This window comes from Pelodiscus sinensis, chromosome 6 (genome assembly GCF_049634645.1).
Source record: "Pelodiscus sinensis isolate JC-2024 chromosome 6, ASM4963464v1, whole genome shotgun sequence".
NCBI classification, from domain to species: domain Eukaryota; kingdom Metazoa; phylum Chordata; order Testudines; family Trionychidae; genus Pelodiscus; species Pelodiscus sinensis.
This window is the reverse complement of record NC_134716.1, coordinates 45,497,369-45,525,207: the sequence shown is the minus strand read 5'-3', so window position 1 is coordinate 45,525,207 and position 27,839 is coordinate 45,497,369. Positions and strand designations below refer to the sequence as shown.

The 27,839-nt window shown below is 38.2% G+C and overlaps 1 protein-coding gene across 1 annotated transcript in view; it reads left to right on the top strand.

The window, feature by feature from the left end:
• CNTNAP4 (contactin associated protein family member 4) overlaps positions 1-27,839 on the top strand; it is a 301,963-nt gene that overhangs the window by 187,916 nt on the left and 86,208 nt on the right. The window contains exons 5-10 of the mRNA XM_075931856.1: positions 6,538-6,741; positions 6,910-7,094; positions 8,447-8,590; positions 13,391-13,652; positions 19,599-19,748; positions 23,491-23,662. Of these exons, the coding sequence (XP_075787971.1) occupies positions 6,538-6,741; positions 6,910-7,094; positions 8,447-8,590; positions 13,391-13,652; positions 19,599-19,748; positions 23,491-23,662 (1,117 nt within the window). The remainder of the gene's footprint in view (positions 1-6,537; positions 6,742-6,909; positions 7,095-8,446; positions 8,591-13,390; positions 13,653-19,598; positions 19,749-23,490; positions 23,663-27,839) is intronic.

Sequence of the window (27,839 nt, the reverse complement as noted above, 5' to 3'; positions counted from 1 at the left end):
TGATTTTGTTTTAATAAGTAAGCTCTTCATGGCAGAGACTGTGCTATTTATGTAGAGCGTCAAACATCAAGTAACACCTACCAGAAATAGATAAATAATAACTTTTAACTCTGCCATTTTAAGAGTTAGCCTTTGTGTCCTCCACGTAACAGGTCGAGTTGAGTAACAGGCTGAGTTGAAGTAACTAAAGAAGTGATAGTCAGGTAACCCAATTTAGCTATAATGAAGGATGTGACAGGCAGTCCACAGTGCCATTATATATTTTAATCTGGATCTGTTGATAACTTTCTTTCTCAAGGTATGTGACATTGCATAATGACACTGCACACTGGTGTGATATTTCAATGATAAATGCACAAAAAGGGTACCTGACAAGCAAGGATAGAAGGAACTTGCTGTGGGATTATTCACTTATGAGAAAACAAATTTAGGCATAAAAAAGGCTTAATCTGTTTATTAGGATAAAGAGTAATGTTGGCCTGATTTTAGCTCTTTTCCCCATTGCTATCTTTGTTTGGTCAGAGATGATACTAAGACGCATTTGGTGAGGAGTTGCCAGGCCAGCAAAGATTGATCAGGCAAGGAAGACAGAACAACAGGAAATCAGTGAATATATTACCATTTTAGTAGGTGCAGTGATTTCCCATTCAAGAATTAACTATCCCTCAGAGCTGGTTGGAAAGGACACTGTACAGGTGTGTATCAGGGAGTCAGATATTATCTTGGAAGACCTCATGAAATAAGCAAATTCTTTTCTAGCTGCCTGGCAAAGTGGGGATAACATCTAAGCCTCCTTTCTTAGGAGCAATGACACTTAAGACATCTTACTGTCATCTCCTTCAGTAGATTCCTGTGTAGAGGGTAGGAAAGGCTCCAGTGTGAGGTCCTATAACCTGATGGGCTGCTTGGGCACAGGCTCAGGCATGATTTTATATTAGTGTAACCCAAGCCTAGGACTCCCCTCATCTCATCTCTTCTATGGATGAAGGACATGGATTAGGACTCTGACTTCCTAAGGGTATAGGACAGGCATTGCCATCATACCCATTCTCAGGTCTAGAGGACTGGAGCCATTAGTGCCCAATCAAATTCCATGCTGGATCAACCCTGCTGAGTAGTTAGAGGTTCTTTGTTAATACTTCAATAACTTTCTGGCCTCTTCATGTGACCATATACTGGAGTCTCTGTCTGTTACTGCATCCCAATCTGCAATGATTTTTATTCACTGAACTTTTGCATCCCAAACTGTTCATTGGGCATTTCTCTTCCTACCTTTGGCTTGGAGGAACAGGGGAAGAGCAAGAATGATTTATGCTATTGCTTATAGGGAGACGCCTATCCTAAAGCCAGGGGCATATCCTCCTGTGAGAATGGCTTCTGAGTTGACTGGGGGAGAGTGTTGAGAACTCTTCCTGAAGTACTCAGTTGATCATGCAAAGGGTGCAGGCAGCCAAGCAGGGAGGGTATCCCTTTCCTTCCTCCATCCCACCCACCTCTGCACACACTTTATGTTAATAAACCTTCAAATTTATTGTATTTATTACAGCAACAAACCTGTTTCTAGGTCTGTGGTTGTGTGTGGGGAAGTGAGGGTAGTAGTTCCTTTTCTAAGGTATTTCACCTTTCTCTTCCATGCAGTATAATGCTGTTCCAAGTATATGACATCAAAAGCCACTAGCCTGCATGCATTTTTGCATGTAAGATTACTTTTGCTTAAAAACTTTCCTATGGCTCAACTGATTCCCCTTTGTACAATTTCTACACTGAGTTTTGGAGAAGGCCAGAGGCCTTTAAATACATTTTCCCTCTAATCATATGCCACAGCAAGGCTATTTGAGAGGAAATATACATTGCATCATGGCTAGCACTAATTCTAAATTGCCTGGTGTATTATCTGTCTGCAAAGTGCCAGCTCCCAAGAACAGATACCTAGTATCGTCAATTTCTCATGCTCCGGTGCTTTCAGCTTATCATCTAACTGAAGTAAATGATTCCCAGAAAAGATATCCATATAAGTAAGGTGACAGTTGTAAATTTTCCACACAGAGCATGTTTCAGAGTATAAGTTCTTTTGGACAGAGACTATCATTTTCTCTATAGTAGTTGGTTCCTGATCTGCTTGGCCACTAACATATTGCTGCAATGCACATAGCAATAATAAGCTAGGAAATTATATATTATTAATACTAAAAGAGTCTCTCCATAATATTGTCCTCTCCCGTGTTCTGTTGTTGTTGTTTTTTTCCTGATGCATTTATCCAGGTCTTTCATTTCATTCTCCTTAAGCATAATTCACTTTTTTTTTCTTTCTTAGAAGAAGAAAAAACATATTTGCCATTTGCAAATGATTCTCTTCCTCAGACATATTGACCTCATCTGCATCATCCTGTGATTTTTGGGCAAAACACCTCTATATTTTCAATAAATAATGACTTTCAGCCCCTGGCGGCTTGTTCTTCCTATTCAAAGTGTGCACATTAGACAGATCCATCTCTGCAGCAGTTCCCTGCGTTTTGTCACTAGCTAAAATGTCAGATTATGGGGGTGAAACTATGCAGTTAGTGTCAGTGTTAATTGTTCCCTGGCAGCTGCATGAAGCCTAAATGTCTCTTTGGCAGACTCCTTTTTTCCTCAACTACCACCTCTCTTGCTTGGTCCATCTGCTGATGATTGGTAAACACAGCTACAAACAACTCATATTTCACACAAGTGAAGGACAGATGTGTTGAAATGTTTCCCTGTCTTAGAGGCCATTACAGGTATCCAACCATCTCTTTCCTAAATGAGACAGACACATATACTTTTGTCACAATTTCTAATGTGTTTGTGATGACGGTTGTGCTCTATAAAGCCAGATTTTTTTTAATTGAAAATTCTAGGAGTGTTCTTGTTAGACCCGTTAATTAAGATGGGAAGCATTGCTTAACAACAACATAGCATTTGGGGGATTCTCATCCCAAAACCTCCAGGCCAGAGCCCTGGAACTACTACTGTTAGGTGATTGGAAAAAGGCTTTGTGACAACCTACTTTATACTAGGGCTACACAAAATCCATAGACAGATGAAGGAAGATGGACAAAGGTCTGTCTACAATCTGTGTAGCTCAGACACATGAATTCTGCGCAAATGTGATGACAAAAATATATTTTTAAATGTGGCCCATTATGTATGATTTTTATGGTTACCTAGTTTCTATAGTAGTTTTGTTTTATGCAAAGCCCAATTCAAGTGGCAAACTTAGCTCCTCGTAACTCTCTAAACTGTTTCTATGCTGAACTGCTGAACTGTTGATCTCATTTCCTGCTATTTAATAGTGACAGAGAGCCTACGAGGAACAATACAAGTGATAATAAATAAGGATTAGTTAATACACACTGTCAACGGAGTTTGCCATTTGTTTCTATGCTGAACTGCAAACATTGTTTGCATTGAAATGCAAACAATGAAAACATCTGCAAAACTGAAATATGTTGCTTGCAACTAATATTTTGACTAGCTTTATCCAAAACATCTCTACTTTTTTGGTTGAGGACCATTGAAAAACTGGAATCTATGGTATGCATGGAGCTGCAGCATAGTGTTATTTATGCCAGCTCTGCATTCTTGTGTACCTTCAGAAGTATAGCTAAGTCTTGGACTAAGTAATTCTGAAAACATTGTGAAAATTAAGTTTTGTCATCACATACTGAATCATCCTTTTCATTGACTTTTCTCATAAATGTTTATTTCAAGAGCATAAGAGGAAACATACTCACAAAAATGTGAGTTAATGGTTACAGCAAAGGCGAGGAAAGTAGTACACAATGTAATGCTCTTTGTTAATTAGAATCCTAAACTTCTATCCTGACGACCCGCATTTTGGAACACTTTAGCTCTTCCCGTCTCCTCTAGCAGGAGTGGAGTGATGGTAAAAACTGATAGTTGCACAAGAATGCTAATAATGTCTCTGATCAATAGTTACATTCTTTTCACAGACCTTATTCATATTAAAGATTTTTTTTCCTGAATAAGGATTAGTGGGAACTACAGATTTTATCCCATTGTAAATAGTACAGGCAGTCCCCGACTTACGCGGATCCGACTTATGTCGGATCCGCACTTACGAACGGGGCTTTTTCGCCCCGGAGGTCGAGGTTGCGGATTGCTACCTGCAAGCTCCGGGGCGAGAAAGCCCCGTTCGTAAGCTGCTCCGGTGCCCCTGGTCTGCTGGAGACCGTCTCCAGCAGATCAGGGGCACCGGGTGGGTTCCCGCGCTTCTGAGGCTTTGCCACAGCAAAGCCTCAGAAGCGCGGGAACCCGCCGCTGCTGCCGCTTCAGTCCCGGTGCCTGTGGTCTGCTGGGGATGGCCCACAGGCACCGGGACTGAAGCGGCAGCAGCAGACCACAGGCACTGGGACTGAAGCCGCAGCAGCGGCGGGGTCCCGCGCCTCTGAGACTTTGCTAGAGCAAAGCCTCAGAGGTGCGCACCCCGCTGCTACTGCGGCTCTGCTCCCGTGTCCCTGGTCTGCTGGGGGGGGGGGGGGGGCGGCGCAGCTAGTGTGCCCCCCCCCAGCAGACCAGGCTTTTGTTTTGGACCCTGGGGCAGAGCAGCTGGGGCGCTGCCGATTGGTCCTGCAGCGCCGCTCTGGGCACTACTGGACCAACCCGGCAGCACCCCAGCTGCTCTGCCCCAGGTCCTGATTCAGCCGCTGCTGGTCAGTTTCAGCAGTGGCTGAATCAGGACGCCTGGGGCAGAGCAGCTGGGGTGCTGCTGGGTTGGTCCAGTAGCGCCGAGGAGCGGTGCTACTGGAGCAACCCAGCAGCACCCCAGCTGCTCTGCCCCAGGTGTCCCCAAGTCAGCCGCTGCTGAAACTGACCAGCGCTGACTACAGGAAGCCTGAGGCAGAGTTGCTCTGCCCCAGGCTTCCTGGAATCAGCCACTGATCAGTTTCAGCATCAGCTGACTTGGGGAAGCTTGGGGTTCTTAAGTTGAATCTGTATGTAAGTCAGAACTGGCGGTCAGTTTCAGCAGCGGCTGAATCTGGACGCCAGTTCCGACTTACATACAGATTCAACTTAAGAACAAACCTACAGTCCCTATCTTGTACGTAACCCGGGGACTGCCTGTAAAGTGATTTTGGAGAGCAGGAGTATACATTCTTCTTCTGATGCTCAAATTGCTCAATACCTAATACAAAAATATGCATTACCAATAGTAAAACCAGGGCCTATATATACAATGAGTGTGTAACTGCATTGTTACATTCGTGAAAGCATTTTTTAAAGGTTTATTGACACTCCTTATTTTTTGCAATCTAATAAACATCATTTGTATTTGCCATGGATTTATATTGCCTCAACATTGCCTCAAAGGATGATAGTCTTATGAAGATGCTTTTTAGGAAAAATGTAATACATATTCATTGTGCACTTGGTAAATAAATTCTTCATCAGAACAAAATACGTTAATAAGATATGGGGAAAATCAGCTGACTACATTCTCCAAAAATAGCTGTGTGTGTTTGACAAAGATTTTTGAGTGGTGAAAATAAATGGCTAACATTAAATACTACGGATAATGGTGAACTGAGTTCATCCCTGTGCCATAACGTGAAGCAATATTTTTTGTCATATTAAATAGTTAGTAAATAGATAATGGATTTCCACTGACTTGGAAGAAGTCAGTCAATTGAAAAGTAACGTAATATTTTATTGGGTGCCCTTTACATCTTTACTTATTTCACAAATGTATCTTTCAAGGATAATTACCTTTTTCTTTTTTACTTATGAAGTGTGAATACTCTAAAAGCTTTTCTTGGTGATATCAGTTCCTTCATGTCTGTCTTGTTTAACATGCAACTGATTTTGACAGGTATTCTTTTTATTGGTCTTATCTCCCTGGGGTAAACAAAGAGTATTTCTTTTGATGCCAATGAAGTTCCATTTGGTGAGAAGAGAGCCAAGTCCAACTAACTATATGATAATAGGTTTTCTAAAATCAACTTTATTCCTTTTCCACAAGAAAATGAACTAATGTTAATTTAAATGAATATAAAATGACTCCGATTACCTTTAATAGTGGTTCAAAGCCATATTCTGCCTTGGGGTAGTTTGAAAGTCCTATGCCTCACTCAGTGAGATATAATGAACTTAAAGTTCCTCTCATGCTCATATAGAGCAGGAGCAATTGTATTGAATGTAATAATCAGACTAGTATCAGAATACTATGAGATCAGAATTAGGCCCCAAACTTCCAATTATAAGGCTGCAGTGCTACCTTTATTGCAAGCTTCAGAGTATGCTTTTAAAAAACAAGTGTTTAGAGGCTACGTCCCTTCAGAGCCACTCACTGTATGGAACCTAGCAATGGTACACGGCTGGAGAAGTCCACTTGGCACTTGAGAGAACAGGGAGTTCCATTTTGAGGGATCCTGATTTAGTGTGTCGTGGGATGGGCAGGGGAAGTCTGCTTTCATGCTTCATCCATGCACTATGAAGCAAATTAAAACTCTTGTTTTCTACAGATATGATTACAAGTTATCTTTAATGTTTTACTAGGGTCTGAGGTGGCTGATTTTGATGGGAAAAGTTGCCTGATCTACAGATTCAATCAAAAATCTATGAGTGCACTCAAAGATGTCATTTCTCTGAAGTTTAAAACAATGCAAAGCTATGGGATTCTACTGCACAGAGAAGGACAGAATGGAGATCACATTACACTGGAATTAGTGAAAGGAAAACTTTCTTTATTCATTCATTTAGGTAATGACTATGAGACATACAGTCTTGCTGCCTCACATATGGTGTCAAGAATTCCCATTTATTAAGCCTATTTTAAGATATAGTATGTCAAAGTTAGTAACCTGTTTAAATATCCTTATTGGTTTTTAAAGGGAAGCTTACGGTTTGTTTGTTTTTCCTCATCTCAAGGTGATGGTAAAATTCATTCTGCTAATGACCAAATTAATATTACTCTGGGCAGCCTTTTGGATGATCAGCACTGGCATTCTGTCCTTATTGAACACTTTAACAATCAAATAAACTTTACAGTGGATAAACACAGCCATCATTTTCATGCAAAAGGGGAATTCAATTATTTGGACCTTGATTATGAGGTTTGAAAATACCTTTCATTTATTACATTTTTTACCTCTGTTATGTACATGCATTCAGGACAGGGAACTACACTGTATAAGTAATTTTGTAGTATTTCGAACTTTTGGTGAAGTTAGTATTTGGATCAGAGAAATGTCATCTTACCATAATTCTGCAAAACATTTCAGACACTGTGTCAATAGATTATCTCTTTGCTTATTATTGTTTATATTGCAGTTTTTAGTAACAACCAAATGCAGTGCAAATGTATAAGGGGCTATATTCCACCATCCTGAATATCACACAAAGTGGGTCAAAGGAACTCCACCTGACAAGATCCATCTCTGATATGTTTAAAATTTCATTTACTACGAATCCAAAAATTGTTCAATACATAAGTATCTGAGCCTCATCTCCCCCATACATCTTTCTCATTTCTGCTATTTACAGGTGGCTCTAAAGGAATGTGTATAATGTACTGCAGAAATTTCCAGCCTCTGGTCTGTAGAGTGCTGGCTGATTACATAGTGCTGGCTCTCCTCCTATTTTCAGTTGAGAGAAATAAAACAGGTGAATGGGGAAGTTAAAGTTCTTTGATCCTGTAAAGTGCTGAGCACTCTGGCCTGAAACCAGCCCGGTGCTTAAGCATATACTTAAACTGAAGCACAGAATAGTCTATTGACTTCAACTGGGACAAGCTTACAGTTAAGTCTGTGCATGCTTAAGGTCTTAGTTGGATCAAAGCCATGGGTCAGCACCATGCAGGGTCTAGCCCAAAATGAAGAATTGTAGCAGATGGTGTAATTATTTTTTTTTTAAGGAAAATACTTGTTTTCATTTTGTTGGCTAAAAATGCATAAACATGTTTCTAATATTACTTTACCATGTGAGTGATTGCTGTAACTTTTACAAGGATATAATAAGATAAAAAATGGGAGGAGACATCAGTCCAAAAATAACCCCTATATTAAGGTTAAGGTTTTCACACTATTAAAAAGTTTGAGAACTGCTGTTATTTAATATGTATGCCATTTACTTCCAAAATTTAAAGGTATGATTTTTGAGTTTTAAAAGAAATATACTTTTTCTTGGCTTTTTTTTAACCTAAAACTCCTAAAGAGTTTTTTAAGGAAAACAGTCTCTCTAAGGTTACATGGCTTTAACATGTACATATTTTTGTATGGTATACATTTTGTTAAGTTGTATTTTAAGTTACCACATTTGACAACAAAGAGCTAAAAATAGATTGATTCATAATTGGCTAACTTCTGATTGCTGCTGTTATACCTTTGTTGAAGTTTATCATCTGCTTTGCAAGCAGACTTTCAGAAAATTACTTAATAGTATTATTGATTTCTCTTCTCTTTCTAAGCTCAGCTTTGGAGGGATCCCAGCGCCTGGAAAATCAGGGACATTATCACGCAAGAACTTTCACGGGTGTTTTGAAAACCTTTATTACAATGGAGTAAACATTATTGATTTGGCCAAGAGACATAAACCTCAGATCTACATTATGGTAAGAGATTCCTACTAAATCAAGAAATTCATGCTACAATATGGCTGTTTCCATGTGAATTTCATCAGGTTGAGGATTTTCTATCTCCGTTCCTTTGTCCTAGAAGCAAATATAATTAGGATACTATAGCTGTAGGTATACCAAGGCCTGACATTGCTTCTTCTATCATATGGAATTATAGAGGGAGTTATCTGAGTACATCAGGGTTGAGTAAACACCAGAAGGATTTTTTTTTAAGCAAATAGGAAATACACTATTTCTCAGAGCGCTCACGAGCACTTTATCTTATACAGGCTACATCCAGCACTGGCATTTGCATCCTTTCCCCCATCTTACACTGCCTTGTGTCTGTAGAACTATAATTTAGCTTGATATATTTTAATCAAATTGTCATGATGCAACCAAGAGAGCTGATGGACAAACACTAACCATTTAAAGATTTTATTTCAATAAAACGTATCTGACCTATCTAAGCCTCAAACATCCAGAAATTTGGAAAACTCACTATTGCATGCTGCCTTGCAGGTGTTGTTATAATTACGGCTGCTTCTCTGAGCAATAATATCACAAGACATTGGAGGTAGTTTCAACATTAGTCAGAAGCAGAGCTGAAAAAATAACAACTAAAAATAAATATACAAATTACTTTTCCAACCTCAAAATTATTTCGAAGGGGGAGAGGCAGAGACAAAAATGTGGTTAAACAATCAGGTCAGTTCATCTCTCTCCCCCATGAATTGGAATATTTGATCCTTTCTCTGCTTTAATTTGTTTTACATGTTGTGTGTACCTGATCCAAAACATTCCAGCAGTTCCATAAAAATGATAGAAAACAAATGAGCAAATAATATCCGCTCTGATTACCCCTTTATGGGAAATTGTTTAGTAACATGTAGTCACAGAAAAATTGTACAAGAAATCAGAAATTGCATCTGCTTCATCTCAATATAAACAGCTGTATAGCTCGGATAGAGAAATATTTAGGAATTGTCTTAGGCTACATCTAGTTTAAGGGTGTTTTCTGGGATACTGAAGGTATCCTGGAAAAACTCCACCTCGTCCAGAGAACACATCTATTCTTCTGCCCCCCCCCCTTTTTTTTTTTTGTGAAAGAGCAGACGCACTCTTTCGGAAGCCCTATCTTCCTCCTTCCATGAGGAAGAAGGGCTCTTCCAAAAGAGGAGGATTTTCTGAAATTTAGCCCAGTGTAGCCGGGCCAAATTTCAGAAAAGCCTCTTCTGACAAAACTATTGGAAAAAGGTACAGAAATTGCGGAGCCATTTTGCATACCTTTTTCCGATAGATCATTGTAGTCTAAACAGCCTTAGAGTTGTGAAAGGGCAAGAAAGTGTCTGTGCTACTCCTGTTAAATAGACAGTGTGCTTGTTTGTCATGGTATCAGGCAGCTATCCAAATAATGTGAAAGGAGGCTTTGCAGATGGTAACACTTTCAGCTTTTAAGAAGATCTATTAGTCTAATGATTTGCCTTTTCACCCTGGATCAACTCAGTTTATTATTCTTAATACTTTTATGGTTGCATTCATAAATGGAGAGCATCTTCTGGCACCCTTACTGACAGTAAAAAGCAGAATAGAGAAAGCAAAATGCAGGACTATGTAGCACAGTCCTGCATTTTGCTTCAGCTACACCAGACTAACACGGCTACATTTCTATTACTAGAATAGAGAAACTTAGGGTATGTCTACACAGAAAAAAAGTGTCCACAGCTAACCCGTGCCAGCTGACTTAGGCCTGGGTTGTGGAGCTGTTTCACTGAGCTGTAGACTTCCATCTCAGGCTAAACACTGAGCTCTGGGACTCTCCAATCTAACTGGGTCCAGATGTCTATACAACAATGAAACATATTGCAACCTAAGACCTGTGTGCCTAAGTTCGCTCTCACAAATAAGAGCAATGCAGGGGTTTCTAGTTGCTGTCTAGATATATCAGCCATAGGTGTTTAGTTGCTGCCTAGATATACCATTAATGCATTGTTGCAAGGACAGAAGCAAATGAGTGTTCCAGTTTCTCTCTGGATTTCTTGTAATAAAACATATTTTACCGATTTGTGGATGTATATTTTCTCAGAGGTGTTGCAGCCTGGTGTACCAGTAAGGTATAGTTCTACGTACCTTACAACATTTAAAGGTTGCTTGCTTAAAATATTGTTTGATTGCTTAAAACAAATTGTTAACCTTTAGACATACTGTGTGATTTATATATATAGCTTGAAAGATGACATCAATTGTTTAAATAATATAGTTCATATTGTCTGAGTACCAAGAGTCATAAAATGTTCACAGACTAGCTCTGTCTCCATATTGTGGAAATCTGCTGTTGCTATTCTGATCCACATATTTTTGTAGCACTTGTTATAATTCTGTTTGTATTATTGTTTGCCAACTGGGCACATAGGTTTTTGTGTTACTAAATTTGTGCTGCTTAGTGGAGTGTTGCTGAAGAAAAGCTTTTACTGCACAGATGTGAGCATAAATATTCCTCTTCTGGTCACCTGGTAGGGGGGGTGGGAGGAAAGGGAGGAGGTGGGTTACTGTAAAAATGCTGGTATGGCACTGCCTCCACTAGCACGTAATTTCTGGCTCTCTACTTACCTTCTCCAACAAGCCAGACAACAAGCCCCACCATTTAATGTTCAGTGAGGTAATTTGCTTTACTAAATGTGTGCTTTGTATTTGGGTGAATTACAATTATATCTGAGGGTACGTCTACACTACCCCGCTAGTTCGAACTAGCGGGGTAATGTAGGCATACTGCACTTGCAAATGAAGCCTGGGATTTGAATTTCCCAGGTTTCATTTGCATAAGCGGGGAGCCGCCATTTTTAAAACCCCGCTGGTTCGAACCCCGTGCAGCGAGGAGTAACGGTAGTTCGAACTAGGAAGCCTAGTTCGAACTACCTAGTTCGTGCCCCGTGTAGCTGCGCTGCACGGGGTTCGAACCAGCGGGGTTTTAAAAATGGCGGCTCCCCACTTATGCAAATGAAGCCCGGGAAATTCAAATCCCGGGCTTCATTTGCAAGTGCGGTATGCCTACATTACCCCACTAGTTCGAACTAGGAGGGTAGTGTAGACATACCCTGAGTGTGTTCAGTGTAGAATCTAAATCAGGTTGAATTGAAAAGATTGGTTTTAGTCCAATAAACTTTTGCAAGAACTAAAAATGGAATGCTATCTATCACTTACCAGCACCTCTCCCTCTTTCCCCCCACCCCCCGCAAACAGTCCTTCCTCCCTAAAAGCATTTAATCCCCTTTGCACCTTGTAGCAGGCTTTTGCAACCATTGGAATGTTATCTGGCATCTAGAAGCCCTACTAAGCTCTTGAAAATCCAGCCTACTAAACCAATGGATCCAGCTCAAAGACCAGTGGAACCCACAGGCAGGCTTCTTGCCTTCATGCTCCCGCATGCTGCTCAAAGTGGCTGACTGCAGTGGCCATGTGCTTCTCTGAGCATCATGAGCCCCCAGAGCAGGAGAGGCGGGGAGCTTCATATTCTTCCCCCAGCACCATCTCACAGCTCCCATTGGTCAGATTGTGTTGGGGGAAGTGGGCAGCACACAAAGCCTCTTGACCCCAGGTCTCATGGTGCTCAAAGAAGCACATAACCCCTGCAGCCACTTTGAGTGGCATGTGAGGAGTGCAGAAGGCAGTAAGCCTACCTGAGGGATCTACTGAGCTGTTGGCTGAGAGCCTCCTAGGTAAACACCTCCTAGCCAGAGTCTTCACCTTGCTCCCCAGCTCCTCCCTCCCTGCAATTCTCTGCTCCCCCTCATACACCCCTGCCCCAGGTTGCAACACGACCCCCCCTCCCCTGTTCCTGCACTACAGATGTGATGGGTAACCAGTTAGCTGACCATCACCACCCTTAATGGGTGATGCTTACTGGGTAAAGTTAACTTGTACCCTGCTCCTGCCCCTCACCCACCTACCTGTAATCGGTTAATTGGTTAAACACTACATTTAATCAGTTACCCAATTAAATGGGAATTTATATACCTATTCTGCACACAAATCAGCTACCCGAGGTCACAACCCATACCAGTACACCACAACCCCAGATCACAACCCCTTCCCAGACCCTGAACCACCCATAGTCTTCTTCTCCAGGGCAGAATCCTCTCCTGCACCCATATCCTCCCAGACCATGCACCCTCTCCTGCACCCCCATCCTGTCGCCCAGGTCCACAGCCCCCTCCTTCACCCAAACTCCCTCCCAGATCCCACACTACCTCCTGCACCCTATTCTCCTACTGTGAGCTCCCTTCTGCACCCAATCTCCATCCCAGACCTTGCACCTTCTCCATTAATATCATGGAAGAGTGTGGACATTAGCCATTTACCAAATTCTTGGAGTGCCTCTCCCATCAAAATTATTGCCCACCCCTGTCCTACAGGCTGGGTCCAAAATAAAATGAGAAGTCTTCTGTGTACTCTCTGGGATGTCATTCTGTCATGTGTGTAAGCCACGTTCTTACTTTATTTGGTACAAGCCTCTACTCTGCAGTTGCCTAGAAGGGACTTCTATGGGTTTCTATGTTCAGATGAACAATTTAGTGAATTGCTGGTTTTGATGGCTGATATTTTTCTTTATACATGAGGTTAACTTTGAATTTTGGATTAAAACAGCTAAAATAAATAGAAACTTTATTAATCTTTATTCACTGTCATGATGAACCCTAGATGATGTGGTCTCTACATATATCTGCATGCAACTACATATAGAATGAACTGTGTTCCTCAGAAAATTCCTAATGCTGCATTTTTTGTATTTATTGCCAGGGCAACATGTCCTTTTCTTGTTCAGAGACACAGATGGTTCCTGTTACTTTTCTGAGTGCCAGTAGCTATCTAGCATTGCCTGACACATCTGGGCAAGATGAAGTATACGTCAGTTTTCAGTTTCGCACCTGGAACAAGGAGGGACTTTTGTTGTCCAGTAAACTACACCAGAATTCAGGTGGTCTCCTCCTTTATCTGAGCGATGGGAAAGTTAAAATGAGCTTCTATAAACCAGGGAAAATACAAAGTGACATCACTGCAGGTAACCGAAAATGGATTTTATGCATAAATTTGTTACGTGAGCAATTATACTTAGGTAAATTACCTATTCCAAGAGCCCGGTCCTGAAACTCGTGTTCATGTGAGTAATCCTTGCTCCTGTATTACCCAAAAGATTTCCAAGGCAGTCCTTGATCTCCTTTTCTAATGTAACATGTATGTGCACATTTCAAACTATTGACAAATTTCCCAGGAATCAAACTACGGTACTTTCATGACTTTGGATTGTGGAATCATCCCCCAACTCTGTATATGTGATGTGTAAGTACTTATGTGAATCCCTTAATAATAACATGTAAGCATCTTATTCGATCTGGGCAAGGGAAACAACTTATTGTCCTACCTTACTCTTAAGCTAGCATTTGGCAATGTCCTCACTAGAGAACAGGTGATTCTTTTTATACAAAATTATTTGTATTACCATAGTGCCTTGAGGTCCCACTTTAGGTTGTTAAATACTGGGTGGACACAATAGGACTCATAGTTCCTGCCCAGATGGCTTTTCTGTTCAAATAGATAAGATAACAAATGAAAGGGCAATCAGTGAGACCGAGATTTGCCCAAAGACTCATATTGGATCAGATTTGAGTATGATCATGAAACCAAGGTCTCAATCTTATCTCAGTACCCCGTCCACTAGAACCACAATCTCTATCTGTGATGTGATCCCTCTTTTGTGTTATCTATGCCAGCTGGTACAGAATACTAATTCCTGGCAGGGAGATGGGAGGGAATGTTAAATATAACTATAAAGCTTATTCTCTCTCCACATGTCTATACTGATGAAAATAGGAAATGTTAATCAATTAATTATTTTAATTCAGAAAAGATTGCATGCAAGTAATATTAATAAGCATGGAAATTTCAACGTTGAACACACCAATCCTGCTCTTATTAAACATAAATGGGGAGTTAGTTGTTCATTTCAATGGGAGCAGGATCAGTCCCTGTGTGTATTTTAAGCTAAAATAAATGATGTACAAAGAGCACCATTTTAATTAATATCACGCTTCCCCAGGCTCACCATCAGCAAATGTTAATTCCACAGTTAGAGTGTCAATGATGTGTAGTTTACTGTGATATATTAGACTTCTTCAGGAGCTGTTTCAATCGCAGCTCAATTATATGATATATTTTAATGAAATGGCTTCAATGCAATGTCACTTTAACAGGCCTGTGGAAGGTAGTATGACTTCTAACTAGACTACTGATATGCATGGATGACAAATTAGTAAACTATAAAATGGCAATAACAATACATAACGTATTCCCAATGGATTGAAAATCCTCATAATAAATAAATCTTGAAAAATGCTATACAGATGTGATTTATCTTTATAATGTGATGAATGCAACAATCCCTCCATATGGTCTGAGATATAGAATAACATTTGTCTGTGTCAACACAGAAATCTCATGCATTTCTTAAACAAACCCACAACTCTATTCTCTCCTAGAGCAGAAAGTTTATCTAACAAAACCACACAGTGAACTTGTTTTTGAGCTTTTGAAGTGTGTGTTTGTTGCTACATTCACTGAAGCAAATCAAGTCTGCATTTGGAGATTGAGTAATTAAATTATGGATGGTTGGAAAGGTTTGTTCCCCTACAGGCAAAGACTTATGACCTGGCTTTCACACATACACAATTCAATAATTAAATCAGAGCATATTAGTTTGAGCATAGTTCTCAGAATTCATTACCATGAGTTTTTTAAAGATTTCTTGAGCCATATTAGAAGGAGAAAGGCATATTAAATTCATGAGTGATTAAGTTATAATAAGCTAAATCCTTCTGTTACAGATGGGTTGTTTAATATCTTTTTTTTTTCCCTTTGTACCCTCTTCTGCAAGTTGGTCATCAAATGTTCAGAATGTAATACCACATGGTTTAAAGAAAAAAAGGAAGAAATGAAACAAAGTTAATTTGTGTTCAGTGATGAGGTCCAAATTGAGTTACAATATGGATGAAAATTTGATATAATACTACCCAGATTATTAACATGTACTGCCTTTTAAAAATGTATTTTTAATTACATTTTAAAACTAGTACATACAGATGCTGTACTTCAGCTTACTCTACACATTGTCTTCTAGACCTGCTCAAAGTCTTTCAGCGCTTATTATATAGGATGCACATTGTCCTTTGTGTATGTATTTGTGCAGAGCAGTATGCACCTTTTGCGTTGGTTCACCACTCACAGAACTCTAGATCACATTTTGTGCAAAGTATAGCTGCAGATAAAAAAAATATGAATGAAGATTGCCTATCTCCTAGAACTGGAAGGGACCCTGAAAGGTCATTGAGTTCAGTCCCCTGCCTTTGTAACAGGACCAAGTACCATCCCTGACAGATTTTTGCCCCACATCATCTTTTCAAGGATTAAACTCACAACCTTGGGTTTAGCAGGCCAATGCTCAAACCACTAAACTATCCCTCCCCCCTGATACTTAGATACAGTACTATCATTTTGGTGGCCTAGCAAACTACTTACATGGATATATGGAATTTAAAAGGTCATTGCTCTTTACTGTTGCGATAATAGTGTGATTAAAATAATCATTTTTTCTCCTCATTTTTGTGTATAGAAATTTTGCTGTATTTTGTGAAATGTTTCTTGTCAAAACATCAAAGATATATTTCTGCAGATATTCAGCATCATCCTCCACAAATAAATATATTCAATTCATTAATCTAGTTAGGTCCATATCTGCAGTGAAGAACTTTCTCTGCACTGGTTCATGCTACCTCCACCACTGGCATTCTGTAGCATCCAGGCATAACCAACAGACTTTGTAGAGGTCCTTACTCCTGGGTAGGCCAAGTGGGCCACAGATGGCATTTTATCCAAAGTGGAGATGAGCTATATGTCCAATAAATTACAATAAACAAGCCAAATATGAGTAGATGATGTTAAAAAAGTTCTATTACCCATTTTCCATTAACCAAATTAGTTCCTCTACTTTAGTCATTCATACAGGCTGCCTCTTTGTGACAAAGAATTCAGTAATTTGCACATTGTTCAAATACTTGTTATTTTCATTTATTATATTTTGAAAAGGAAATCTTATTAGACAAGAAAGTTACTGAGGCGGCATGCAACACCAAGGATTAGAGACTGATGTAATTTGTTAAACTATAAATCTGTTTCAGTCAGAAAAAAGACCTGGGACACACAACCAGCTAAGCATGGCATAAGGCAATTCCAAAAGGAAAACTCAACATGTTGTTGGGGCTTATACACAGTAAAGGAGTTGAGCTACCTCTAAGGATTGTGTCTGTTCTGATTTTTTTTTTTTCATTTGTGATATGAAGCTTGTACGGCTGTATGCAGCTCTTTGATGAATGGGTAAAAGGCTTATAGGCAAAAATTATTTTGTTTTCAAAATTTGTGTTTTTCCATTATGGAAATATGTGGTGTGACTGACACAAATGTTGCAGAATATGTGCCATTTATGATCTGTTCTGTCACTTGAAGGCCAGCTGTACAATGGGTAATGTAAGGGAACTAATTACATTCCAGGGAAATGGGAAGCATTCTTACTTAAATTTAACTTTACCTTCTTTGACTTTTACATTTGAGTTATCCAAATCCTGCGCTTTGGCATATATAGTTCTTCTGTGATAGCAACACTTTACATTATTTTTCAGTTGTTTGCTGGAGCAGTTTAAAAGATTAATGTTAAAAACTGTTTTTTCTGGTTGTGTGTTTTTGTTTATAAAACACTTTGATACTTGTGATTAGTTCTCTCTGTTCACTAGTATTAAGACTATCATGGAAGACACTGAAAGAAATACCTGGTAGGTGTAAATACTTAAGTATAACTCCAATCCCATGACATTATAGAACAGTTGTCTACAAAAAAGTAATATTTTTCTAGTTCTTTGTCCAGTCTGCTTTTAAACATCTAGTTGGAGTTGCCAGAGGACAAAATGCCAGTAATACCCACATGACTAAAAGGCACACTTGCACTACCTTCATTCTGTGACAACCCCTACATCCAGGCAGCCCCTTAAAGGCACCAGTAATTTACCCTGGCTGCCAGTGGCCCCAAGAGGTTTCTTTGGCAGCTGCAGATTATTGGGCTACAGGGAAGTTCGAGAGATCCTAGGTTCAAATTACCCAGTGTTGGTTACACTGGGACTACAGGGAAGTGTAGCAGCATAGTGAAGAGTTAAACAGAACGTACTGACACATGACTGCTATTCATTGAGTCTTAGTACTGGGACTTGGAATAGTGGGTGGTCCTGAATCAGGAAGGCTGAAAATCCTGGAGAAATGCCAATAGGGGTTACCATAGAATGAAATGTGTAGACATGCACCTTGTTGGGGCTTGTTTTTCACCCTGTTACAGATTTTCATGCTGTTAACTACTGCTCGAGTCACCAAATCAACCACTTATGTTTATTTTTTTTCCCTTTTCTTGGGAAGTAAGAGAAGGAGCACGCTTTAGATCTTCAGATATCCCCTTCCCATTGAGCATCACAACTATAAAGATTAACTGGCAGCATTTTGGCAAAATGGAAGTATACAATCCTCCCTGTTCCCTGGCACTAGGTTTTGGAAAGCATTTCTCTTCAATAAGGCATGAGGGCAGGACAAAACCATCTATAGGCCACAATTTTTCCTGAGCTTTTGTCTGAAGAAGGGGTATAGTAGAATTCTAATTTTAATAGTGAATAAATGTCTTTTAGAGTTTGCTACATATGTGCTTGTTGAAGTGGAAAACAAATAGGGATAGACAAAGGATGTGTAAGTCTAACGAAGAAAAACATTAGTGTACAATATGTTAAAGAACTACTTCAGACAAGTTTATCTATGTGGATATACAACCCTTGTCATTCTGCCAAGGTCTACGAGACTGAGATTTATATGCTTAGTGTATGCTGCTGTGCAAGTTAAAATGGCCTTATCTGCTTGTTTTATAACACTTTAAAAAATCCTGGCTTATTGGTAACTTGGCCATTTGAACCTTTTTTTGCATTTTGTTGTTTTCCTTTCTCCATTTTTAGCATAAATGCATGGTTCTAAGAGCTTGCAAATTTTCCCAGCATACTCACTAAAGTTTACTGTTATATTCATCTGTATAGTCCTAATTAATATAGATTAGTATTACAAGGGTAAATTCATGGTGAACAACCTCAAAATCATTCCTGAAGTCCCTATAAAATGGACAACCAAACAAAAATAAATGATGCAACATTGATGTGACAGTAGCATTAGTTATCCTAGAATTTACAGGGGTTTAGTATTATTGTTTCAAGGCTACAATTGATTTTTGAAAAATTAAATAATGCCATGGTAATAACATATGTTGTGTGCTATCTGTAAAGTACTGTACCAGACAACATGATGATAATGTCTTAACTGTAACATTATTAGGCTGAGAGAGCATTTTTATCAGTGCAGTGTATTTTATGGAGAATCCATTGCATTATGCATGCCATATTTTTCTGTTAGAGCATCAAGTATAGCATCTGGGTCATGGGAGTTCATTGCAGGTTTGGGGGTTTTGCTAGAGAGTTCAGTTACTTATGTTTGGAGAAGTTGTTTGCTGTGTTCTATGAGTTGCAGGGTCTGTAGAGTCTTAATTTGAAATTATATAAATAATCTTAATGATTCTTTCAACAAGACCCTACTCAGAACACAACATTAGGCACTAGCATTAAAGAGGTATATTACTGATTATTAGGAACATCACTTGCTATCCACTTAAAGTATTTTAACTTACAAAAGTAAGGAAAAGTAATGGAAGTATATGCTATGTTTTCAAATGACATACTGATGTTCCCTCTTCATTTTTCTTTCTTTGCATATCCAAGAAACTGGATAGTTTACAGAATGCTTACCATTAAAAACTTATACAGATTAACTATTTTAATAAATATTACCTGTAGGTGTTTCAACTTATTTTTGTTTTTCCTCCTAGGTGTTGGATTAAATAATGGCCAGTGGCATTCAGTTTCTTTGTCTGCCAAAAGAAGTCGTATGAGCCTAACAGTGGACAATGATGTAACCTCATCCACTCATGCTGCTGTACCTACCCATATCTATTCAGGTGGCACCTACTATTTTGGAGGTAAAAGATGCTGTTGTTGTTTATAGTGATAACAGCCTACAATTATTCAGTGCTGCTTGTTCCTAGGCTATGTTTTCAGATATGCCTAATGATTTGGCTTGCCTCATGCTCAACTTGAATCTTCTTCTTGAAACATTCAAGTCTGGACACCTCTCACGCTGAAACTTTTTTCCTCTTTATGAGGCTGGGAACCATATCATTGAAGAATAAAAAATCCCTAGGCACTTTGAAAAATATATTCCTCTTCCCACCTACATAGGAAGAGGAGCTCTGTCACAGAGGGAAAAATCACGCCTGGGTGTACTAACACAAATTTTTGCTTCTAGTTATATATAACGGTATCTAGTAATGGCTTTTATCCACAGAGTCTAATATTCATTGCTTGCCCTCTCATGTCGCGATGGGTATAACTCTACTGCAGTGTATGTTGAGTCTTAACATTTTGAAAGGTTTTTAAAAAGCAATTAGTTATTTTCTGTTCTGTTTGCTTCAGCAATAAGTTGTCATTTAGTTTTTAGTTTAAAACTCACATTTACTTACTACCCAATAGAAGACTATATACATTCATTTTAGAATTGGCACCTTTTTAAAAAGAATTGTATTTTACCACATATATAGTATTTGTGGTATTTGCAATGTTTTCTGTATGATGAACTCTGTGGATTCTTCATCTTGGAAGTTTTTAAATCAATAGGGCTATGTCTAGACTACATCCCTTTTTCAGAAAAGGGATGCAAATTAGACGTATCGCAATTGCTAATGAAGTGGGGATTTAAATCTCCACTGCTTCATTAGATTAAAAATGTCTGCCGCTTTTTTTCGGCACGGAGCTTTGCTGGAGAAAAATGCCAGTCTAGACACTGATCTTTCAGAAAATAAAGCCTTTTCTGAAAGATCCCTTATCCCTTATTTCAAGAGGGATTTGCTTTGGTTTTTTTCTAAAGGGTACTCATGTTCAAATTATTTCAGGAGAGACCTAAAGCCTGTGTTAGACAGCATGATCAAAACATTATCTTTGACTTCATAATCTATGATTCCAGGAGTTGCAAAAATACTAACAATTTAAATGACCAAATGCAATAAATACATGTTTTATAGATTCTAAGGCCAGACAAAGCCATTATGATCATCCTGGGTAACATTTTTAGAAGCCCTTACTTCCCATTTTCCAAAAGTGACTTGGTTTAATATACAGGCTTCCTTGGATACCAAGAAACACCTTAAAGATAAACAGATCAAATAGTAGCACAGATCACACAAGCATCAAGAAAATGCCAAATATTCCAGTTCTTGTACATGTGAACGATAATGCACATATGTTAGTCTTTAAAATGCCACAGGACTCTTCATTATTTTTACAGATACAGCTTAACATGGCTACCCCCTGAGACTTGTCCGATACTAAGGTCTGAGATGCACCATGTAAATAAATAAATAGAGAGTGAAATAAATAATGTTAATTTTTTGTTTAAAAAAGGAAAATCTTTGTTTCATTTTTTCTGTGTTTTCTACACTACTCTTGACTCCAGCATCTCTGATGATGTGATCTGCATCCATGAACACTACAGAGCTGATGGAAAAGATGTACACATCAGGAGGGGCATGGACAGTTATAAGAAAATGGCATAACTAAGCTGTACAACAGGACATTTCTATATTCTCTTTTGGAGGTCAAATTAAGCCCAAATCACTGAAAACTCTGACTATCCACCTCTGAGTTTCTCTGAATACAATTTTATGGTCAAGTCAGAAGCTTATACAATGTCATCCAGAATTGAGAATTGGCTGATGAAAAGCAGATATTTGGAACACCCTTTCTTTTTGTCACGTCAGATCTGAATTTGCTGAAATATTCAGGGTATCTCTGTATACCCATTTAAATATGAAAAGAGGTATTCCAGCAGAAAATATGCATTTTTGTTGGGAATATGAAGTACTAGGGTGCACTGTTTATGGAATTATTTCCTTCACTTTGATATATCATGATTTAAAATGCTGACCACAAGCCTGAAAGACCACTTTCATTAATGTTAATGTAAAATGTTCATTTTTTACTAATAGAACGATGAGAAGACAATATATTTCAAAAAGACAAAAGGTTTTGAAAGAATATGAGATTGGGTTAATTTATTCTGGGCAAGATAGTAGAAATTCAGAATGCTATAAGGGGAAAAAGTAATTGCAACATTAATTAAATTTTACTTAATATCTATCAGCTACTTATTTTAAAATGTACAATTAACTTAATTGGAAATATTCAATTAGTAATTGTCTTGCGTTATGTTTAAAAAACTATTATAATAAAACAGATATGTAAGGGTCTTGTAGCATATTTTATCATATTTAATATTAATATTCTATACTATTTCATTTATTATAATGCAACAGATCTTTAAGGTTTTTGTGGCTTAATTTCACTATCCTTGAATTCTTGAAAATCCTTTGATTTGAAAGGGTGTAAATGAGGACAGAATTAGTTATTCTTTCCAGGTATGAACCCTTTAGTATCACTAAGTAGTATATTATTAAAATATTGTTGTTCTTAAGTCCCAGTATTGATGAAGTCCTGAGCACTTAAAACTCTTGTACAAAGCAGTCAGCATTGCCAGGGTAGAAGCCTTTGTTTTCCTTCATGTTCTGTATTATACTTTTTGAAAATCTCTCCAAACTTACTGTTTTTCACCCTCTTCAATGTATCCCTTAGTTATTGTTTTCCCATAGAATAAATCTCACCATCTTTATGCAGGATTTAGACAATATCTATTAGCTCAATGGAATATGTAAGTGTCATTTCATGGAGACATTAGGAGACAAGAAACTCTTTGATCGCACCTAAGAGTTAATATTGTTTGAGATTAAAGTAGGATCCTTGTGCATCATTCTTGTAGTAAGATTGACCTCTGGAAGAAAGTTAACCAATTTATAAATTGGAGGCATGTCATGTAGCTGCTCATTAGTGTATTACTGTTTTTTCTATATCAAACGAAGTGAATGAGTACTACATGGAATTCCTCCTCTCGACCCCTCCCAACTCCCCCCCGGAGTCTCAACACTGGAGCAAATAGCTCACTGCTTTACATAAAGTGTTCATTTACTAGGCTCTATTCATTATATCTTTTCTTCCCCAGCAGCAACATTTTCACAATATTCCTTTTGATCTGGTTTGTTCCAGTGGACTTCATTTATGCATTTTACTCGCATTGTAGTTATGCCTTGAAAGACAATATATGCATATGGTAGTTTTTTTAAATTATGAAAGCAAAATAATAATAATTACAAAAATAAGCAAATACATTCAGTACTCATTTTCATTTCAACTTGGGTTGTGTAACACAACTTGGGTTGTGTAAAACAAGTTAATTTTCCAAATCACATTCTCTGAGCATTTTGAACTAACGTTTCTTGGACTGATAACCCTGATGATTGTGAACAATTTATTTCCATAAAGATAAAGCCCATTTAAATTTGGATTTTTATGTTTGGGTTATTTTTTATTCCAATTGTTTGATACTATTCTTTATAAATATCACATGAGTACCCAGGAACATAAAGAAAATTAGAGTATTACACAACATGAACAAGAGGATCAGTGTTATTATTCAGAAGAACTCTTGGCTAAGCCTTCCTCACAAAACTTACAAAGGCAGGAAATATAAAAAGTAGGGACTGAAATATAAAAAGTGCTTTTATAAGATAAATCTCTTCCCAATATTAATTGTTTTGTTTATTCTGTCTGTTTCAGGGTGTCCTAATAATGGCAACAGCTCTGAATGTAAAAATCCATTTGCTGGTTTTCAAGGATGTATGAGACTTATTACCATTGGTAGCAAAGCAGTAGATCTGATTTCAGTACAGCAAAATTCCCTTGATAACTTTAGTAATCTTCAGATAGACTTGTGTGGTATCATAGACAGGTAAGAAAAGTCTGTTTATTTATGAATCGATTGTTTTCACACTTTTCACTGGAGTTCAAGTACAGAGCTGTCAGAAAATAGTATGTTTTGATAACTCTTCTACCATATTCCCTAAAGTCTAAAACAATTACAATGTACTCATTACAACTAATAGAAGCTCTTTGCAGTTGTATTAAGTCACTCCTTACAAATAAAATAGTAAACATGATTAGAACCATTTGTTGTGGTTTTTGACTTATTGTAAAGGCTTATAAATTTATGTAGGAAACAACTTCCTTTCTGTAACTGAAACTCCTACTATTGTCCTCATTGAAAATTGTGGTGGAGCGTTCTTTTGAAAGAAATGTATGGCCTATTATACTTGTTCCCTGCAGGGAATTGTGAAAATGTGAAAAATTATTTTTAGATGCTGAGGGAATTCACTCTACTGTGTGAATTTGGAATATAAAGCTGATGGTGACTGATTCTTTCAGTTTGCATAATAAAGAAAATATTCCCCTTCTAATTTTAAGTAAACAGATAATTATATGCAAGTCATATAAAACTATTGTAAGTCTCAGAACATTAATACATGAAATTAGTAGATTTAGTTTACTCCACAGAGTACTGTAGTTTGTTATAATCCTTCATTAGATATGATTTGTTATGGCTGACAATCTGTTCAGGGTAAGTTCGGAACTGATTGAGTGTATACATTTCTACAAACTGCTTCCCATCCTTTAAGAGGTGTCAATTTTAATCTATTCTGGATGTCACTACTGGGGTCATGCCTGTCTTTTGAAAATCAGAAGGTAGCTTACTGTGTTATTCTTGTAGTCCTTTAACTAATTTTACAAATAAACATACAGAGAGGAAAAATTCAAAAGTGGAGGAATGTAAGACCATTTGTTTAAATCTCTATCCCTTCAATTAAGTTAGCACTGGTAACCACGGAACTTAATTATAAATACAGTTCTTGTGTCTTTTAAAAACAACGTATAGTTATTAAAATCTATTTCTATATTTGAAAGTTTATTCTATATAGAGCATTAATCCCACCTCTCAAATTTCCAGAGCTATAGTGAGGGACAGAGACACTTTGGGTATGTTTACATTGCAATAAAAACACTTGTGGCCTTCAGTCTGAAACTATGTCATCTGATTGGGGCTCAGAGGGTGTGGCCTTCAGGTGAAAAATAGTAATGAAGACATTCAGGAATGGGATGGAACCTAGCCTCTGAAAACAACCCTCATTCTGGGTCTCAAAGCCCAGGTTCCAATCCAAATATCTGCACTGCTGCAGATCTTTTATTGTAGCACAGAGATGCCCTTATCATGAATCCTGTGGCTCCACTAAAGTCAAGAGAAAAACTCTCACTGACATCAGTGAGGTCAGGATTCACCCTCTAAATTGTTGGATCCTGTTGGCAATGCAATACAAGGGGAGGTATAATTTCCACCCAAATTGTTTTACTGTTGCATCTTTTTTTTTTTTTTTTTTTTTGCTCTCGACTTACTTCTCAATGTCACTTCTTCCATTACCTCTCCTCCTCTATTCGGTCTCCGTATCTAGTGCTTTCTCTTACTCCATCATAATGTGTTTGTTTTATGTCATTTGTTGTCCTCTTTTTCACCGTCCATCCAGTGGTATCCTGTCTAAGAATGTTTTTGACATCTCTATAACATATCAAGTCACCTCACCTTTCTTTCTTGATATCAAGGGGATGCAGGAGAGGACTCTTGTGGAAGAGCCCCAAAGGGAAGCTGCAGAGAGGAACATAAGGCCCCTTTGACTAACCAGAGACTTGAACCCTGGGCCCTCAGATTGAGTCTGATGTTCTACTGATTGAGCTAGCAGATATATGGGGAAGATTGGGTTCAGAGAGACAAAATAATAGGAGAAAAATTGAGCAAAGACCTATTGGTGCTTCACATGAACTCATCTCCCACCCAGAGGAGCAATGAATAATGGCTCACAGTTGCTACTGATCACTCTGTGTCACTGCCTCTGCTGTACCATCATCCATTCTGCTGCTGTCCTTCATCTTGCCACTGTTCACTCCACCTATAGTCTGACCCATCATCAATGGCCCTACACTGTAACCATCTGCTATCAGGGGTTGGTATTAACTGATTGGTGACATAATTACGAGATCTTAAAGATACCAGGAAAATATGATTGGGGAAAGAATATTGTAGCACCCACTGTTAGACTTGTAGTGCAAACACAAAACAGTGATTTCTCAGAAGTTCTAGACCAAAATATTTTTCCTAGTATCAGGAGAGAAAGATAAAGAGCTTGTGTTTGGCCAAGTTGAGTGTGTTAAAAGGAGGCAATCTGCTTGGAGATGTTAGCCTGAGCTAAAAATTAGTTTGTTTGGAGAAAGACAGATCCAGAGCAGACAAATAAAGAGGGTGGAAAGATTCTACTATAACAGATCTTAATACAGGATCTGACTTCACTTATATGGTGTTTTTCTATTGTAAAGCAGTTAGGTTGCTTTTGTAGATAAGGATTATGTGGATAAACCTAGCTTATGACATTTTTTCTACATGGTATAGTTCTGGCTTTCATGAGTCAATGGGCATACTACGTGTGATTCTAGGTGTGTTGTACAATGAAGTCTATTTATAAGCTCTTTAAAAAATGGATCTGTCTACACACTCTGAAGCCATGTGTTAAAGTGCTGCTCTGGAGCTTTTGCTCTTTGAGTTGATGAAACACACAATAATTGCAAACATGAATAACTCTTATCTGTGGTTACAGGTCTCTGTTTCACTTGCATAGTGATCCCAAACATTCATTTAAAATACCTATCACCAACCACCTGATGTTTTACTTCCCTTCCTATTTTCACATTTGTGACTTTGTTTTCTGTGTTGCTTCATTACTTATTTGTACTGTTCTATGTCTGTGCACTATTAATCAAATTTAGAGCCGATATCCCAGAGAAATAATATAAGCCTGAATGCATACCTTTGTCTGTCCTTTGCAGTGTAAGTAAATATTGTATTAATATTTGCAAGGAGAGCATGAAAGTTTCCAGTTGACTCATAGATTGCTTTAGCATCTTAAAGCTGAGCTATGTGAGGATAATACACATTTTGGTGTGTTTACTAGTTTGAGTTGTTAGAAAGGATGATAAAATACATGTAGTCCCCATCAAATACAATATGATGGGGACCAATGTAGCTACAGTTATTCAAGACGGGGGGCTGGACTCGACCTCTCGAGGTCCCTTCCAGTCCTATTATTCTATGATTCTAAGAGAGAGATCTTGGAGTCATTGTGGATAGTTCTCTGAAAGCATCCACTCACTGTGCAGCAACAGTCAAAAAAGCAAATAGAATATTAGGAATCGTTTAAAAAGGGATAGAAAATAAGACAGAGAATATCTCATTGCCACTATATAAAACTATAGTATTCTCACATCTTGAATATTGTGTACAGATCTGGTCACCTCATCTCAAAAAACATAGATTGGTATTGGAAAAGTTTCAGAGAAGGACAACAAAAATTATTAGAGGTTTGGAACAGGTTCCATATGAAGAGAGATTAAAAAGACTTGGACTTTTTATCTTAGAAAAGATGAGATTAAGGGGGAATAAGATAGAAGTGTATAAAATCTTGACTGGTGTGGAACAAGTGACTAAGGAAAGGTAGTCAAGTATCAGAGGGGTAGCCGTGTTAGTCTGAATCTGTAAAAGTGATGAAGAGTCCTGTGGCACCGTATAGACTAACAGATTTATTGGCGCATAAGCTTTCATGGGAAAAGACCCACTTTGTCAGATTCATGTGACATGCAGCCAATAAATCTGTTAGTCTATAAAGTGCCACAGGACTCCTTGTCGCTTTTTAAGGAAAGGTTATATACTTATTCCCACAGTTTAAGAACTAGGGGTCACCAAATTAAATTAATAGGCAGCAGGTTTTAAAACAAACAAAAGGAAATTTTTCTTCACTCGGCACATAGTCAACCTATGGAACTCCCTGCCAGAGAATGTTGAGAAGACTAGGACTTTAACCCGGTTCAAAAAAGAGCTAGATAGATTTATGGAGATTAAGTCTATCAACGGCTATTAGCCAGTATAGGTAGGAATGGTGTCCCTAGACTCCGTTTATATGGAAATGTATAACAGGAGAGGGATCACATGATGATTCCTGTTGTATTCCCTCTCTCTATTTTGTATTGCCCAC